The following is a 19,534-nucleotide window of genomic DNA, read 5'->3' as shown; positions in this document are numbered from 1 at the left end:
GTTGTAAAAACGGAAGTGAAGAAAACCTGAAGGTGGATGAAATCCTGAGCTTGGGGACTAAGACGATGAAGTCCCCAGAGCACAGAGAAAAGGGCAGGTGGGATGAAGGTCTGGGGCGCATAGGCCAAGGGCAAAGGATGAGAAAGCAGGGGTCTCTAGAGCTACTGTTCCGGAGAGCTTGGTCACAAATAGTCCCAAAGATCATGGAACCCCTCTCCCAGCTGCTACAGAGTGGAAAACCTATGAGTTCTCACGAGATGATCCAGCTCTCGTCTCTCTTATCCTGCTGTGCTGGATTGGAGATTTCCTCAACAAAAACTCACCGAAGTTCAGAAATTCAACCAACATAGCCATTCTTGCCACTGTACTAAATGTGTTTTAGCCTCTTCTTGATGCCACTGTATGGCATTTCTCCAATGTGCCTAGAGTGCAAAATGTACAGAGCCCAAGTTTTGGGAGTGGCAAAGGAATCTTGGTTGACACACAATGAAAACAAAAACACTTTAATGAAATTACCTTGATCCAGAATGGGGGACATGTGCTACCATGCCTCCCTGTCAATTCTGTCAGCAGACTGGCTGCAAGACTGAGACTAGGGCACAGCAAGAGAAGACGAAGTATTACTGTCTTTCCAAGTTCAATCTCCCAGATTTTGGCTTGAGCCAAAACTGGTTTGTTCTCTTATTGCTCTCTTGTTCCCCACTGGGGATGAGGATACCCCGAAAAAGACTACAAGGTTGTCTCTTCTTCATCCCCTAAAACCTCCCACCCAATGCATGTTTACTGTCCTATACTTTGTCTACTCTTTTAAGGTCAGGGGCCCCAAAGGAGGAACCTGCAAACATGGCGTTCATAGCTGTGGTCGGTAATGGGGAAGATGTAGGCAAGTCAATGACCATGGCCTAGAATCAGAGTGAGGGGGCTTCCTCCTCTTCCCAAGCCCCCAACTGCATCTGTGTACGTGCACGCACACGCTCAAACTAGTTCACTCTCCAAGTACCTACTGGGGTGGGGGGAGGAGAAACTCAGTTCTCCTAGCTGTCTAAGAAAATTAGGAGTTAATACCTTTTGAATATCTATCATGTAAACTCTGGTAGGCACATAGTCCTGAGTACGTAAGATAATTGTCACTTAATTCTCCCAGCAACCTTTACAGACTTCCTACTGGTACCATCTGTAGAGTCAAAAGTGACTAATTTGCCCAGTCTCAGAGTTAGTGTGGTGGAACTAGGGATTCCACCTAAGTAGTTGCTGCACAGTATCACATTCTAATCGATGAATAGCGACCTGAGGTAGGAAAGCTAAGAACATAGACAGGGTAGCTGTCGGAGAACCAAGGAGCCTGTTGGGAGTGCCTGGGTCCCCAAGGTTGTGAAACCTGTTACTTTCAAACCCTTTGGCAGGGAAATAAGAAGGTTCCAGACATGTAGTGAGAGGGAGGTTGTTTTGGGGGAGAACGTCAGTAACCAGGCTGACACTGTCCATCAGACATCATGCAGGAAAACAGGGGAAAGTGTTTACTTTCCCTTAGATGTGTAACTTCCATCCTTTGCTCCCATTGTTTCTTGTGCTGGGCATGGCACTAGGCTCAGTTTAGCACCGAACAGTCCTATCCTTACACCTTCCTTCCTCTAGCCTTCATCTCCCACACACAGCTAGCATTCCACGGCCAGCAGTTCCCAGGCTTGGGAACAGTAGGGACTGTGAAAGAGTGGTAGAAAAGAGAAGGATCCTAGAGAACCACAGAAAAGCACAGATTCACAGTGGAGGTAGCTAGCTCCCTCCACAGCTTTTGTAGACTCATTAAGAGCTTTGAAACAGCAAAAAGAAGACTAGTTAGCTACCGGCACCTGGATCTTAGCTTATACCAGGGAGCCAGGCTGGAAAGCTCCTTGGATTCTAGATAAGGAATTATGAGCTTGGATACCTATTGACTCTAAGACGACCTACTATTTTAAGATGGAATTGATCATAGGTATCCTCAACCATACATGTTCGAAAAGAATTTGACAGCAATAGGAAGATATGGTTGCCAGGGTTGGAGGCTAGAGAACTCTAATATTTGACTAGTTGCTAGAATGGGATGAAAATGCTAGTTTGAAAGTCCTGCATTGGGAAACACTATAAAGAAATGGGAGTGGGGGGATGAGTTGGATAATACTTAAAATATATTTTTGGAAGATGTAGAAGATACTCTGAGTCCTAGTAGCACAGTGAGTTATAGATTGGGCTGCTGCTAGCCTTAAGGTTAGTAGTTCAAAAACACCAGCTGCTCCACAGGAAAAAGATGAGGCTTTCTGCTCCCATAGAATTTCAGTCTTAGCAACCCACAAGAGCATTGATCCTCTTGTGTTTAAAGGTCCTCGGTGGCAGTTGTTTGTTGTTATGCAGTTACTAAGACAAAAGTGAAGAAAATTTCTGAAGGACCCACCCAATGGTCTACTCCATTCAAAACCCCGAGGTGACTATTTCCTATCAAAGAAAGCAGCCTCTGCTCTATTCCTTTCCCTAGTTACTCTGGAGTAAGAAACCCTGGCTGAACTCGACAAGTTTTCTCATGCTACCAACCAGAACTAGTCTCTGCTTTTCTCAGGTAAAGACAGAGAGGAAAAAGATGGCTTAAGGTCAGAATTTAGAGTGAAAACAGAGGATGCTAAAGGAAAGGTCATTGCAATCTTAAGGCTTATTTTGACACTATTGACAGTGTCAAAAGCTGAACCAGTGTTCCCTCTTGTTAATTTCTCCAAAGTCTCAGAATGGGGAAAAAGTTACAACTAAGAGGCAACCTCCAAGGCAGTGTTCTCGAAGTGTCTACAAGTCTGCTGTCAGCTGTCAGCAACCGGAGCCCACAAGAGACTTTTTTTTTTCAAATCAATTTATTGGGGCTCATAAAATTCATCACAATACATAGATCAATTGTGTAGAGCACATCTATACATTTGTTGCCCTCATCCCCAAAATTCGCTTGCCTCTTGGGTTCCCGGAATCAGCTCATTCCCCCTCCCCCCCCCACGCCCCCTCCCACAAGAGACTCTTCATGCACAGAGCTGAGCAGATTTTGTTAGAAATCCTAACAAGGGATCGTGCTACAGCAACAAGAGACCTGATCATGGTGCCAAAGCTTTAAGATAAGGGACCAGGCTCTTCGGCTTTATTACACACACCCCTTATACAGATGTTCTGAAATAAAAATTCTTATTATAAGGCCTACAGTCCAAAGATTAAATAGTAGGTCTCAGATACATGTGAAACCTCAAACACAAACAAGCAGACAGGTATGGGAAGCCAACCCTTCTCTGAGGAGGCTTGGTGAGGGAAACGGATGTTATTAACAGCCAAGAAGAAACTACCACCCAAAGTGCAGTTGCTTCCTTCTGCAATAGACAGCTAGCTAACACAGGGCCTGATTAGAAAGTAGACGCCTTTAATCCTACTGCTATGTTCCCCATGACTCAACCTCTCCAGTATCCATGGTCATGCTTTGAATCTCTGCTTCCTCTTAATTCTAAGGAGTAGCCAGCTCACCTCTCTTTCTGAATTTTCGACTCAGGGTTCACAGACTGTCAGCTGAACCAGGCAGTATCACATAATTTTACATGTCAGGCCACTCTTCCAACCAGCTGAAGCAAAGCTTCAGAAGGTAAATCGGCTTCTTCATGGTGGATAAAGGATCTCTATGAGGATCTGAGAGGGGACTATGTGGGTAGACCCCCCTCCCTCCTTTTCTTTGTCTTTTTTGTAATATTCTCCCTTGGAACTCCCCTTAGAGGGTTTGGTCTGGCTCTAACAACTCAAAGCAGAACCTAATAAAACACATTACTCCGTTTTCTAGGGTTTTTATTTATTTTTTATTAACAGTCAAAAATAAAAAATAAAACCAAGAAAACACAACACCTTAAAGTTGGAACAGCAATACTGCTGCTGGAGTTCATGGATGTACCGGGGTACACGGCTCCCTCGTTGAGAGGCAGAACCTAGGCACATGGCTGTAGATTTAAGTATATACATGACCATGAAGAATCAGAGCAATGGAAACCATTGGAGAACAGAAAGCATCCAGAGCTTTTCATCAGGCAATCCCAAAGCGCTCTGCTCTTTTCCTCTTCTTTGCCTATAAGGAAGAAGAACAACACCAAAAATATATTAGATGGCAAGACAACAGTGGCCTGGGTTCCTGGCTGCTTTAATCCACATTCACATGGACTGTCACAAGGTTCAAGAGGGAGGGAAGGTTCAAGCTAAATCTTGGCAGCTGGACAGTTCATTCTTGAATCTCTCTAGTTGTCCAGTTAGACCTTCAAGGTTTAGTTAAAAAAGGAGGGTGAAAAGGAAAATAATTATGGGAGGTAGTGGTAGAAAAAATGGGAAGATTCCTGAAGAAGAGAAAGCCCCTCATCCTCACAGCCCTGGAAACAATGGGCTCTTTAACAGGTCAGTGGGGAGATGGGAGGTTTCAGAGGACAAAGGGTTAACCCACTCTATTCATGGAGAAGGTGGGGAGAATGCCCTTCTGGGAAGTCAGACCCGGGCAGCAGCCATTCCTTAGGCCTTCAAACTCACAGAAAGGCATATAAATCTTCAACGTCAGCAGAATAAATAGGGGGTAGGGGTGGGTGAGTCCCTGTCAAGGATCTCTTAGGGGAAAGAGCTTTGGTGAGAAGGCACAGAATCAGGGAAGTGGTGGGGAGAAGAGAAAGATCTTTGTGTTCTGGGAGTGACTCACAAACAGCACTGCACCCTTCACCCTCATTCCAGCCACTGCTCCCAGAAAAGAGGGGGCATTTTCTTCATCCCATTCACACAAGAGGTTTGATTTAGATTAAAAAGAAAGTTGAGTGCACACAAGCCCAGCCCAGCCCAGCCCACCTGGTTATTAACATAATAGAGCAGGAATCAAACAAAAGTGATTTGGTTCATATAATCGCTACTGGCTGCAGAAGTTCCTCCCTAACACACAGCAGCTCTTTTATAATAAAAACCACTGTTCCTTGCCACCTCACAAAATCCTCTTTTCTTTTGGAGGTCAAATTTACCTATTTAGAAAACATGCCTGGTTTAATAACTGTTACCTTGGCAAAAAACTCCAAGATAAATCTCACTGCCAACTAGTCGATTCATACTCATTGCAATCCTATTCATAATCAATCTCTAGTCGTAGCTGAGTACCCATGGGTTTTGGTCGTAAATCTTTATAGGAGCAGAAAGTCTTAACTCTCTCCCCTGGAGCTGCTAGTGATTATAAAATAGCTGACCTTGTGTTTACCTGCATTCCAATGCTTAACCCACTATGCCACCAGGGCTCCTTACCTTAGCAAAAAGGTGGGTACTTTTAATGAAACCATTTACCACAAACCAAGTTTACTCATATTAGTACAAGGGTAAGTCAAAAAGAATTGCTTTGTTAAAGAACAATATCCAACTGTGAAGCTATTGCTTCTCAGCATGCTCTTCATCTAGGTCTACACATCTCTGAAGGCAGGGTTTTCATCTCCCTAAGTCATAGGTTCCCAAATAGATTGGGCTTATCACCCTCCTACCCCCCACCCCAAAAAACTCAGTACATATTCCCTGGCAATTACACATTTTTATACTACAGTCCATAATCCAGGATGAAGTGTAGCTATCTGCTGGTGCTGTCCCTCTGGACCATTCCAGCACACCCCACAGGTAGCATTGCCCACTTTGGGAAACACTGCTTTCCCTTCCCTGAAGAATTCTGTCAATTTACACAAGGTAGTTTTGGAATCCTCAAGGGATTCCAATTGTGTTCTTGAGAGGCTCTTTGTGTGTGTGTGTGTTGGGGGTGGAGGGGTGGGGGGGAGAAGGTTGCAGGAGCGGGTCTAGGCTAGAAGGTGGATGAGTCAGGAAATCCCCACAAGGGCCCCTGCTACTCTCAAAGCATGAGAGGGGAGCTGTTGTGAGGGACAAGCATGCTTTAGCGCAACTTTTCTGGCATTTTTCTTGCCTGCGCAGTTTGCAACTTTCTGAAAACTTCGCCATAGTAAGCTTCTGTGATCATTCTGTGTACTGAGAAAAAATTATCAAGATCACCTCTTTGGAAAACCAAGAAAGAACTGCCCTAACCTTCAGACCCGACCTCTCTGCCTTGAATTCACCTTCAAGGCCCTCCCAGTCTTCCTTAAAACACGCGATCCATCTGAAAACTGGTAGCTTTCCTTGGAGCAACATTCTCGTAAACTTGTAAAGCTTTTTCAATGATTTCAGAAGATATCCAGCTGCATTTTGTCAAAATTTTTATATAAACCCTAACCTCAAATTGTTTTTTTCCCTCAAGAATGAGGAAAAAGAGCATCCCTTTCTTTTTAAGGTGCCCCGATGCGACTAAGACAAGTTATTACTGGGAGATCTTAGCTACAGCCATCCAGAACAGGTCTAAACATGTTCTGCTTAGAATAAACTTGTGATAGGTGAATTGAAACCCTAGTACGAGTACTCTGTTACTTACCTTCCTATGTAAGTAAGAAAATACTTCACCACTGTGCCACCAGAGTGCATTAGATACTTGTAATGCTTTATTCTGGATTAGAATAAAAAGTAAAAGCTCTCTTTTCCTCAATGAAAGCGTAAACTGATTGGACACAAGATAAAGTTATTGTGGCCACCTTTGGAGCTAAGTAGCTATGTAAACTTAGATTAAATAAATGCAAGAAGAGAACATTCCAATTTTTTTTTAACCACCCAAGCAACACTGTCTAATTTTAAACAATTTATTATTTCAATATTATCTCTATTGCTCTATATGTACAGCCCAGGTAACAATTGGCTTCATTAGATATTCTCAAATCAGCAAACCAGCATTATCTGTTTTGTCAATGCTCAAAGTCTCAGAGAATGTGCAAAGTTGGGATTATGAATGAACAACACAAGTCTTATAAAAAAAAACATTCTTCTATTTTGAGAAACTAATTGTTAAAAAAAGTCGTAAGAATGAGAAATCTCATTGGAGTCTATTGGCCATAATTTCAGAAATAAAATTATTCTTATGCCTGGGTTAGGACTGGTCTTCATTAAATGACCAAAGGAAATATGACTGGCAGATAGATAATAATAATAAACACTGTTATTTAGTGAATACTTACAATATTGTGAGGGACTGTGCTGACCGTTTTATATAAATTCATCTCTTTTCTCATAAAATCACTTCATTTAATTTTTATACTACCACTTGGTGGTAAATATGTTACCTTTACACCACAGATGACAAAACTGAGGTTCAGGAAAGTATTCTACCTTATCAGTATTTATTATAATACTAAGTGGGGAGGGCTACTTTTCAAACTAAAGCCCCCTTGATTGTAAAGCCTGTACTCTTTCCTACTAGGGTAACTGGCTTTAACACTGACTTAAATATATCAGGGGTCTTCATCGTGGCCATTCCACGCAGAAAATGTTAGCAAGCAAAAGGAAAAATATCAAGTCACCTGGGTACTTAACAAGTAGTAGGTTGGGAAAATAGAAAGTTTCTCCATTCAGTTTATTCCCCCTCATTTCATGGGCTCGACTGAAACACTCTGGGTGCAAATGTTTACCTCTGTATCCTCTGTGGTTCCAGTCCCAGCTGAACTTGTGACAATCCCAAACCGCTCCTTCCGCTTTTTCAGTTTCTCATCATCTTCAGACTACTCAAGGAAGAAGAAAAGGGTTAAAACAAACTAGCCCCGCTCACAAAGTAAACAGAATAAAATTATAACACGTGACCATCATATGATGACCAACCTTGTGTCAAGAACTATCGCTCAAAGAGAAACAAAAAGCTGAGTAGGCATCATGCAGCATCCTGTCCCTCAAACTCACTGCCGCTGAGTCAATGCCGACTCACGGTGACCCTGTAGGACTGAGAAGAGCTGCTCCGGTGGGACCCAGAGACTGTAACCCTTCATGAGCGCAGACGTCTTCTCTTCCTCCTGAAGAGCAGCGGGTGGTTTACAACTGCTGGCTGTGGGTTAGCAGCCACACCTGTAACCATTATGCCTCCAGGGCTCCTAAACACTGAAGTAGGGTCTCAATACTCACAGGACAAGTAGAGTCAAGAAGCAAAAGGTCACCCATAATATGAATCTCCATGCTCAAGAAACTTTGGCGGTTCAGATATGGAAAACTGAGCCTCCTAAATGGGGAGGGGGTTTCCGCTTACTATGGGTTGACCGGAGTTTGCTATTCTCTTATCGTTTTAAAAAATGAGCTATTGTTCACTTCCCTCAACGCCCAACAGAAGAGTTTCTATTCCTTTGAGGACCTTAACTTGGTCACTTTATTTATCTAATTATAATATATTTTTCCCCCTTTCTAATCTTCCTCTCAAATCTACTGCCGGTAACCAAAAAGTCAACACCTGGATTAGTAAACTTCTAAATTCAAGCAAGCTCCCTGGGTTTGTGATTTTCCCCAAAAAGGATTTTTCACAAACTTGTCATAACTAGATAAAGATCCTTCCTCTTAAACAGCTCCAAAGACCCTCTACTCCACACATACACCCATCTTCACCACAGGGCAGGACCATTTCTTTGGTATTATATACAAAAGGCAACCAAAATAGGGCCACTCAAAAGACTTCAAGCAACCTTAGGAGCCAGATCTTTTTTTAACTCCCCCAGGAGTTCATATTCTTGCAGTCGGTGTTTCTAGGTTACCCCCTCCCCCCAAACAGAATCAAAAGCAAAGGCAATCAAGAGGCATACAGAAACACAGGAACTTTTCAATACCTCTACTCTCAACCCTCACCAAAAAGGTGCCTTTGTCTTTGGCCATGGAAGCCACCTTGATGATCAACAGCAAGGTAGCTAACCATCCAGCCTTTGGTGCTCAATTTGTTGCCCTAGCCCAGCTCTCTGCGCACAGAGGCAGGGGCACTGTCTGGGTCTTAGTGCCAGTCTTTCAACTTCAGAGGCGCCTCCAGTTTCTCTTTGACTGAACCTGCTTTCTAGTGAGAAGCATGAGCGCTAGGGCGCCCTGATGGCACAGCAGCTAAACACTCAGCTGCTAGGCCAAAGCCAGGTGGTGTGACCCGATCCAGTGGCGCTGTCAGAGAAAAGACCTAGTGATCAACGTAGGGCACCTACTGGGCAGTTCTAACACGTCACCTGACAGCAAGAAGAGAGCTTAAGAAAGGGCAGTAGCTCTGCTCTGGAAGAGTGTAAAGTATTACACACGAGTATATTCGCTACAACAGAGTATTCGTCTTCATAGTTTTTATGCCTTTTTAATTACAACCGCCAGCAAATCCAGTGGGTACACAATGAATGAAATCTACACTATTGGACAACACCTAATCAGGTTCTAAGAATTTTAAAAGGTATTCTTGTCTTAATAGTCATAAATTAGTTACAACAATGACATTAGAGCCACTAACACATGTAAGTAGTATGTAAGTACTAAGTAACATGTAAGTAATACAGAACTAAGTTCTTTACGTGTAAGATCTTGCTTCTTTTAACAATCCTATGAAATAGATACTATAAGTAAATTCATTTCACAGACAGAAAACAGAGGCTTAAAGAGAAGACAGTAAATAATTTGTCCAATGTCACACAAGTACTAACTTACAAAGCAGGGTGAGAATTCAGGCCATTTTATTCTAGATTCCATTTTCTTACATTCACCATCTCAAGTGCATCACAGATACATTTCTTTGGGAAAGGGAGGAAGGATCACTAGGACCCTTGGCCAAAAATAATTGTGTACTCCTTCAACCACTTGCACATCACTCAGATAACTTCAGTCAATATTAGAATATGGTACCCTTTCTAGCCTATCATATGCCTTTCTTTTATAATTATGTAGAGGGAGCTAGAGAAAGGACGTACTAATCTTATACTAAGGCTTTTCTCACCTGTTTCTAACTTTGCTTAATCAGCCATTTGAACTGTAGTAAGTATAACTAGGATTTCAAACAAAATACAACAGAACATTTCATCGAATTTTTCTTTACCAAAGTCACATGGGAAATGAGCACTTTCCTGATTTTTTTCAACCATCAGAAAGATAAAAGTGTATAAAGGATAAAAACGTAGATCTCAAAATGAGAATCCTTAGAATATTCTAGATGAAATGCTTCCATTTTTTGGCCAACAGGCAGACACTCTGGGGGTGTGAGGAGAAAGTGTCTTACATCTCTTGGTGAGGAGAAGCAGAACTAGGTCATGTGCTAGTATTTAAGTAAATTCAAGTCACAGAGAGGGAGATATGCATGCTACTTTTGATTCCTTGCATTCGCTCAGGAAATTTCGAGGCCACGCCTCCTTTCAAAGACCTCATCTCAAAGCGGACCTCTTTTTGGAAGGTGCAGGGTCACTTTTCCTGTGAGTTAAAATGGAGACGTCTAAAGCAACTTCCTGTATTTTCTAGTGTGCTTAAAGGTGAGCAAGGGAGAGTCGGGGTGGGGTTGGGGGGTGAGATGTACTTCTCTAGCCACAGATTGGAATTACTTATCAGAGAACCCCCCCCATGAGTTTCCCTTTTTAATCAGATCTTTGGTGTCTCTCTGAGAGATCTAGGCAGAGCATCTGCTCCAACTCACTAGGGGCTCCGAGGAAAAAACAATACAGCTCCCCCACCCTAACAAATAGCCAGCCCACCCCTCACCCGCAGAGACCAGTGAGGGTTTTATTTATTTTGTGCATGCCTGCCCTTCCCTCCCCACCCAGCGCCCCTGGGTTCCCCTCCTTCAGCCCCTTTCCTCCTTGCCCTGCAGGGAAAGTGCACAACAGGCCCAGTAAATCAACACAGTTCTAATGATCTCTCTCACTTGACCCTTCTAGCGTGACGGTGTCGCATGGAAACAAATGTACAATAAACTTCACTCCATCTTTAGCTCCTTGCTGACAGGTTTTGATTCATGGGATGGAGAGACCCATCTGAGGGAAATTACCTCGATCAAAACGCATCTCTCTTTGCATTCATCAGGCCCAATGTTCCCCGGGGCCATGCTCAAGTGCACAAATGGGGTTGTGCATCTGCAGGCAGCACTGACCTCTCCAGCTTAGTGTCATATGCATTTGTAAACCATTCCCTTCTTCAGCCCTCCCCCAGGCCCCTCCTGCAAGCCCTCAACCACTAGCAAATCTCTTTCTTTACATGTCAGCTTCAGTGTGGGAAGACAAGTGCTTTATCCGAAACACTCTTATTTCCTATCAAATACAAACCCCTCACAAAACATACATGCATTCAAAATCTGAGGAGGGACCCGGCTTCACTAACACAACGCAGACACTGGACATTCACTGGCTGGTCCATACACTTCACTTCCCCCATGCTCTCACTTTTCAAGATTTAAACAGTAAGCCAAGTTGATGGATACCAACAATTTCAGCATTCATAACCCTGACATCACCCAGTAACTGCCTTGTCTGTCTTTCCTAAATCTCATTGCTACAAATGAGAATGAGAATTGTGTAAGGAGAGGATGGCCCTATAAGCAGCAGGGGACATTACCTACACTTTATAAAGCTGAATAACCCACATGAATCACCATCACTTACTCCCCTCCCCCAAATGGCTCCAAAATGAGCCCTTCAGAAAACAAACTTCTCAAAATTAACTTCTCTCTGTATCTTTTTCTTATTTGGAAAACTTTAAAAAAATGTACTGACTGGCATAAATGCTATTTATTCTTCTTCTAGATAAGCAGCAAAAGTTCCCCCAAATGGATAAGAATCAAACCTAAGGCAACAAAGAAAGTATTTCAAGGCAAACAATTTGGACAGATGACTTAGCAGTAAAGTGTAGGGTATGAACAGTAAGCACTCCGTGGGAAAAAACCAGTCTTCTCCCCTAGGTACTACCTTCTCTCTCAAGGACCCTTCAACATCATTAAGTCAGTTCTGACTCAGAGCGACCCTATGCACAACCCAAGACACACGGCCTGGTCCTGCACCATTTCACGATGGCTATGTGGAAGCCCATTCTGGTGGCCACGCTATCAATCCATTTCATCGAGGGTCTTTCCTTCCCCTCTTTTATGCTGATCATCCACTCTGCCCAGAATGACGTCTTTTCCTAGGAACTCCACAAAGCGGTGCCCTCCTTGCTTCTCAGGAGCATCTGGCTTTGCTTCTTCCAAGGCGGATTTGCGTGTTCTTCAGGCGGCCCACGGCACTTTCAATATTCTCTGCCAGCATGGTAATTCAAATGCATAAGTTCTTCTTGGTCTTCCTTAATAATGACTGTTAAATCTAGTGTCTACATAAGGAACTACCTGAGGGGACTGGGAAAGGGCCCAACTTCTACTGCTACACACCTAATTCTAGTTAGATCCATTCTAAAAGCCCTTGAAGAACTGTTTTCACAGATATACGTTCATATCAATATTTCAAATAATACTGAAACTACAAACTTAATTAATTCAGTCATTCAAATATTGACTGAGTGTCTACTTCAAGTAGACACTTTTCAGTGTAGAGGAAATACAGAAATGTGTAAGACAGCGATCCTTAACCTCCTAGGCTTACAAATTTACCACCGAGTTACTGTAAAGGTGTATGTCATTGGTCACAATATATTATACTGCACTGAAGACCCATGGGGAATTTTTCTTTCTGGTCAGAGGGACACAAAATTTGCATTTCTCCAGCAACTTGGTTTTTTATCATGAATCACTGTGAACAGTACAACGATGTATTCTTCTTTCTACTGACTGCTGTCAAGTTCAGAGCCAAATGTGTGGCCTGTCTCAGGCAAGTGGTTTTGAAAATATTTCTATTAAAAAGGAGGGGGGGAACCCACTAGAAGCCTGAGGCCCAACACTCGGGCCCTGAGGGAGCAGCTTAGAATGCAATACAGAGTGCAAGTTAGTTCTAGGGCTGTTGCTGGTTCCTGAAGAACACACTCCTCTCTAAATAGAATGGGAGGACTTAAAATACCTCAGTGCTATCAGGAGAAAATACCAAGTTATAACAAGAAATTTTAAATTAAGGGACCTTGGTAATGGTTTCCATGGTATATGCACTGTAGCCAGCAATTGAGCTCTAAATGGGAAATCAGCTGCAATCATTGGCAGCTAAATACCATGGAGGTTTTGTTTTCTTGAAAGCCAAAGAGTACTGAGGATGATGTTTCCACTTAGAAAGGACTTCTAACTTTATCTTCCAAAACCCAACGCTGTGTCTTCAAGACCCAAATTAAAGGAACTTTTTTACAAAACTTACTAATTTTATCCTGAATACAATACAGAATACTACCCCAAGGTTAGTGGCCCTGTGTGCTATGGCTCTTTGCTCTGCCAAAGAGCCCAATCTGATATAATTAGCACTCCATGGGCTGCAATGTGTTGAAAGCATTCACCTTCTGTGCTCTCATTACCGGTGCCACTCTGGATCATTAGGAGAAACCAGGGGAAACAAAGCAGTGGTCCAAGCGCAACCAAGGCACATGTAGGGAATTTGGACTCAGTCATTTCTAAAACACACACATCTGTACTATTCTGCGACCTACAGAGTTAACCAACCTAGGTTTTTGTTCCTGGGCAGTGCAAAAAGGTACTCACCCAACATTCCTGCTTACATTACGCATGAGAAACTAAAATTCTAATCTAAAGAATGCAGAGATAACTTTACAAGGAGCGTATTAGGGAGGCTGCTCAGGCATTATAACTATATAAGGGAGCTTCAAAAAGTTCGTGGAAAAAAGAGAAAAGAATTAAAAGGGGCATCTTTCCATGCATTTTTTGAAGCCCCTTCCTGATTTTCCTTTTTGGGAGAGACTGCTAACGTGAACTAAGATGGCCACATTTTTAAAATGGTTCCTCTTGTAAATGACATGGATGAACTATCCTACCTTAGGCCTATCCGACTTTCCAAGGACACATAAGGATAAAAGTGAGGTAAAAGGAAAAGAAAGGAGTCTTATGATTACTTTCCTGAATCTCTCTGCCACGTGACTGATGGCAGGATGAAAAGCAGGGCCTGAGGCTTTCAGGCGACGGTAGATTAATGATGACATGGCCTTGACTTCCCAGAGGTAAAGGTTATGAAACACTGCCGGGTAAGTGGGCTTCCAATTTCATACTCTTAGGGTGAATGACAGCAACTGATGGTTTTCCTCTTAGAAACACTTCATTGCTTAAACACACAGCTGTCACCTCCCTGCTCCAGTTTCTGAAATTCATCTAAACATGTTTATTCCAAAGCTTTTATGTCAGCCAGATCACAAACATAGGGTGGTCCTAAAAACCACTGCACAGGGCCTGAGCAGAGTAAAGATTAAGGACGGGACTAGTGAGAGTATGCCACCTTATTAAGTAAGTGGGAAATAATATTCTAACACTCTCACAAGCATACACATAAAATACTTCCTCTCTCTAACAATCTTATCTACTGTCAGTCATCACCTTCAACTGTGAGAACAGAGTCAACTTTATAGGGCGCATAAGGTGCTAGAGCTTTAAAGTTATACCAGAATTAAAGTACGAACAGTATCTCGGCTAATCTTTTCAAGATTTGAAGTCCAAAGGCAAAACTCTTCTGCTTGGCTCAGCTCATACACAAACTTACTGGGTCTCAACTTTTTCTCTCTTGTCCAAATCAGGCTCTTTCCCCAACCCCCCACTCCTACTCAACCCCAGAGGAGGTCGTCTCGGTCTTGCTCTAGCTGATTGTAGGACAAAGCAAGGCAGGTGGAGGAAATGCAGGCTTCACACTTGAGACCCCTGGAAACCAAGTTTCTATTAAAAGGCCCCACCTCCCTCCCTTAAAAGCCAGGAAGCTGCTGCTTTTAAGGGTAAGCGATGCAAAGCTTGGCAGAAATGTCAAGAAGTCAGCAGAGGGAAGCTAAATCTTTTGAGTTTAAGGGTAATGTTGCTTTACCCAAAATTTACAGAGAAAGGACAATTACCTGATCATTCATAAATTTAGAATAAACACTGAAAACAGATTTTTCCCAAGTAGGTTAATAAGATTTTAAAAATCCGGATTCCTGGTCTCATCCTAACCAAAGAAATCTTAATCACAAAGTGAGAGCTATACTTAAAAAAAAAAAGACTCCCTGGTGATTCTTAATGTGCAGCCTATTTGGGAACAAATGCTTTGACAAAATCCAGACCAAGATTTAGGGCAGAAAAAAAATTCTCACCAAGTCCAGTAGTCCCAAACACTAGGGACCGTCCCAAACAGTTGATGTTCCCTCCAAACAGGGTATCTCAGCCTTAGTGAGGTGAAAGGAAAGGACCACAGCTGGCTGGGAGGAGGACTGCCTTCCTAAAATTTACAGAGGAGTAGAGAACCTACTACACCAAGAGGAGTTCAGTACAAGAAGAACAGGCCAAATAGGGTTAGAGCACACTTAAGGTGTGTGAGGAAAAGGGGGAGGCAGTAGATGCAAACATGGGAAGACCCTTTTTTCCCTACAGAACTGGAAAAGAAGAGGGAGAATGGAACGCCAGTAAGCAGAAAGTTTGCAAGAAAAGGGAAGAAACAAAAGATTTCTCTTTCAGATCATGAACTTTGTTTATTCATCTAAGAGCACAGGTCCAAGACTCATTTAGTCTACTGCCCCCTTTTCAGACAAAATACTCAGTCTACCCCCACCCTGCCAGACATTAAAAACTTTTGTACTATAGCCTATAATTCAGGATAAAAGTGTAGGTATCTGCGTTTGCAGCCCCCACCCCCCCATCACTCCAGCACCCCCTGGAGGGTAGTATCACCTACTTTGAGAAACAATGTCTAGACCAATAAAGAAGTTCATCCTATAAGGCCCTTATACGTACCCCAAAACTCACTGCCATCAAGTCAACTCCAAATCAGTGACCCTAAAGGACAGAGTAGAACTGCCTCTGTGGGTTTCTGAGACGAAAGTCTTCTCTTTCTCTGGAGGAGGGGTTGGTGGCTTTGAACTGCTGACCTTGCAGTTAACAGTTCACTGCATCACCAGGGATCCTTTATTTAGAGTAATAAAGGGGTCCATCCTATAAGGCTCTCATTTTAGAGCTCCCTTCATTTCCAGTTGTTCTTCCTCTTCAACCATCTCTTACCCAAGCATGAGTATAGTGGTGAGAATTCTGTAACTCCTTCCTTTCTAATCCATACATCAAGCATTTAAAATACAATCTCCTCACTAACACATTTTCATTGCTAGGGATTCAAAGATTCATTATTTGACATGAATTCCAAATATGGTATACCCTGAAAACACACTTCTATTTGTGTTCTAAGAATTTGCTCTGTAAATAAAAGTTAAGATTTGTTTAAATATTATACAGAAACACGAGGAAAGAGTGGAGAAACTGAGTTAACATTTTCTAAACCTTAACAAGAGCTCTCCGATTTCATTAAAAAAAACCACCCCAAAAAACCAAGGCCTTTACCAGTTTGCAAGTATTAACAGTAAGTATCCCCCTTCTCGTCCTCCAATTTGATTACATGCATCATCCCTACTACCATCTGAAAAATGCTACAGGATCTGACCTGTTTCGGATATCAAGCATGAAAAGTCGCTTTGTATTTTGTGTGACTTGGTAAAAAAATAAAGCTATTATGAAGTTACTTGGTAAAAAAATAAAGCTATTATGAAGTTACTTGGTAAAAAAATAAAGCTATTATGAAGTTACTAAATCTTACTTGAATCAAACCCATTTGTATTTTTAAAAATAAAATGTTCCCTTTCCTTAATCAATCTCATCCAAGGAATAGCACTACTGAAGTACTCTCAGTACTCCCAGGTATGATATATATGTTACACATGTTTAGAATGCTGCAGCTCTTATATCATGCAAAATCTCTTAACACGAAAATTGTCCACCAATAAACTAACAACACACCATTTTTTCCCTCCATTACAGATTTAGCAGGCTGAGTAAACCTGGATTCAGATAGTTAGCTCACATTATACCATAAACAGAAAAAATACCTGAGAATGACAGCCAGTTACTGTCATCCCAAATCTGACATATGAGAGCCAGCAAACAGATATAATGGGAGAGACAGGTTTCTAAAATTACTAAGAGTGGTGCTTTTTAAAAAACTGCCATTCAGAAAATAATGCGACCTATTTGGCTAGAAAAAATAACTTAAGGTATTTAAAAGTAAAACAGACTTAAACTCCAGCATTCTCCACCTTTTCTAGATTGTGTTTACTTTTAGGGCAAAGTTCGTCGAGAGACCATAGAGACAGAAAACTTGTTTTTTATCACAGTCATGGGTTCTGACATGTTAGAAGGAATGCAAAGACATTGGTGGGGGCAAGAAGTTAAGCAGGGAAGACTGAAGAGGTTTTTTTTCCCTTTCTAAAAATTTCCTTACTTTCAGTTCTTGCAGTTCAGATTCAAATAAAACCATAAAGAGAAAAGTAAAATGAAAATGTACAAGAGCCTAGTAGTCTCAATCATGAACCTTAGGGAAGTCTAACCCTCTATCAGAAACTTCCCAAATACAGTTTAAACAGGGAAAAACAATAACCATGTGTGTTGGTATAATATCAAAACCTTTATCCTACTTCCTTAAATTTAATAACCTTTCACCTCAAAATACTCAATCTATATTCTTAACATGTACTGTACAATGTCTTCTCATACACAGCTAGGCAAAAAAAATGTATATGAGTGAGTCATATATGAGTCTAGTCTTTATAGAAGACTAGAAAGATAAGTTAGGCAAAGAAAAACCTGACTATTTCTCTTAGATAAAATTAGAACACATTTTCAAGAGCCCTCGGCAGAAGAGAGAAAATTCCATTCTGCCTCTTTGCTGTTCCAAATTCCTACAGCCAAGTGCTTCAACAGCAGATGAATGGCACACATAATGACATCATTGATTGGAACCATAATAGAAGAGAGTGAGAAAACAGGGGGGGAGGTGGGGGCAGTGGGAAGGGAGAGAGGTGAAGATGTATTTGTGTTACAGACAAAAGACAAATTCTGTTCCTCAGCAGGGACAAATGAAGAACCAGATGAGGGATAAACTGAGGTCAGAGAGTTTTCCCTATTGTTTTCTCTTTAAACAGCTCCTTCACCACTCCCTCAGGTTTGTTTCATTAGGCAGTGGAGGGAGTGCACCGTGTTTTTATCTTAAAAAGACAGAAAAGAAAAAAATAGACTAAGGATTCCCTATTATATCTCTCCCCTCTTCAAAGTCTTATAGTATTGAGTCAGAAGGGGATCTAAAGGAGTGGTTAGGTTTTTGTTGTGCCCTAAAATGCCAAAGTTCTCCAAGAAATGCTGGACTATATTAGGGTGGAGTCTTAGTTCTTCCTGAAATTCATCCTCTCTAATATGCAATCTCAACTGTTATCGCTACCATCTATCAAGCCCTTTTTTTTCCCTGATCATTTTATTAGGGGCTCATACACCTCTTATCACAAACCATACATACATCAATTGTGTAAAAATGAGGACCTAATGCAGGGGGCTTAAGTGGAAAGGAAATGCTTTGAGAATGATGAGGGCAATGAATGTGCAAATGCGCTTTATCAATCCCTTTTTAATTTCTCTGCTTTCTTCTTAAATCTAAGTTAAAGCACACATTTTTTTTTCCAAGTGGAAGCATTTTGGGGAACAAAATAAAGACCATTTAAAATAAGGAGTGAGGTTTTCTCACAAAAGCCTTTGAGATATAACAAAGAAGATTGCGTTTATTGTATCTACAATCTTGCCCATTACATTTCTCTTCATCCTGTGGCGCAGTTAAGTTGCACTTACGTTATACACTGCTACCAGAGTATGTTTGGCTGGAAGAAAAAGAACAGCTACTTCCGAGGCTCCTTTTCCAACTTACTTTGAAAGCTAATTCTTCTACCATCACTTCTTTATATAAAATATTTTACCAAACTCCTCTCAGGTTTTTGCAGTTCTAAGCACTGTCCTACAATTCTTCCCTTTAAAAGAACTAATTTCTAAATTCCAAAAAAATCCCTCTGAGAAGACTGGTGACCAATTTCTACATTGAGTTATGAATTTGGGGCAACGAACGTACAAATGTGCTTTACACAAATGATATATGAATGTACTATGATAAGAGTTGTACAAGCAAAAAAAAAAAAAGGACGACTAAAAAAATAAAATAAAATAATGAATTTCTTGATATCCAAAGGCTACCCTCTACACTAAGAGCCTGTCTGAAGGAGAAGAACAAACCAGCAATAAATATTTCTTCTTTTATTTCAGATGGAAGGAGGTAAATGAAATAAAATCAAATACAATACCCTACTGTGCTTGGAACCAACCATTTAGTCCCTGCCTCCTCAAAAAACAAACAAAAAAAACCATGCTCACTAGCCCTCTCAACTTCAGAAGTGGTTCACTTCTAACCAAAGTAAGCAAAAATAAATAATCATATGGGAGGCTCAAAAAAGTCAAAATAACCTGCCTGATGAAGAGACTATGAAGACATGTGTGAAGGCAGCAAACGGTCCCTGGCTGTCACAAAGACTGGCATGTGGGGTCATAAAGGCTTGCCTTAAAAATATGTCATCTGAGGACCTAATGTCAGGGGTTTAAATGGAGAGAAAATGTTTTGAGAATGATGTACAAATGCGCTTTACACAATTGATGTGTGTATGGATTGGGATAACAGTTGTATGAGCCCCT

General features: G+C 41.6%; 1 protein-coding gene across 1 annotated transcript in view; it reads right to left on the bottom strand.

The window, feature by feature from the left end:
* Positions 1-3,820: 3,820 nt before the first annotated feature.
* The window catches only part of LOC101638560 (SAP domain containing ribonucleoprotein), a 52,669-nt gene continuing 36,955 nt past the window's right edge, over positions 3,821-19,534 (bottom strand). The window contains exons 8-9 of the mRNA XM_045289085.1: positions 7,551-7,640; positions 3,821-4,111 (exon numbers count right to left, since the gene is read on the bottom strand). Of these exons, the coding sequence (XP_045145020.1) occupies positions 4,070-4,111; positions 7,551-7,640 (132 nt within the window). The 3' untranslated portion in view covers positions 3,821-4,069. The remainder of the gene's footprint in view (positions 4,112-7,550; positions 7,641-19,534) is intronic.

This window comes from Echinops telfairi, unplaced genomic scaffold (assembly GCF_000313985.2).
Source record: "Echinops telfairi isolate 266 unplaced genomic scaffold, ASM31398v2 ScPeMD7_2;HRSCAF=8, whole genome shotgun sequence".
Taxonomy (NCBI): Eukaryota; Metazoa; Chordata; class Mammalia; order Afrosoricida; family Tenrecidae; genus Echinops; species Echinops telfairi.
Note: the sequence above shows the minus strand (reverse complement) of the source record. Positions and strands in the feature narration are given on the sequence as shown.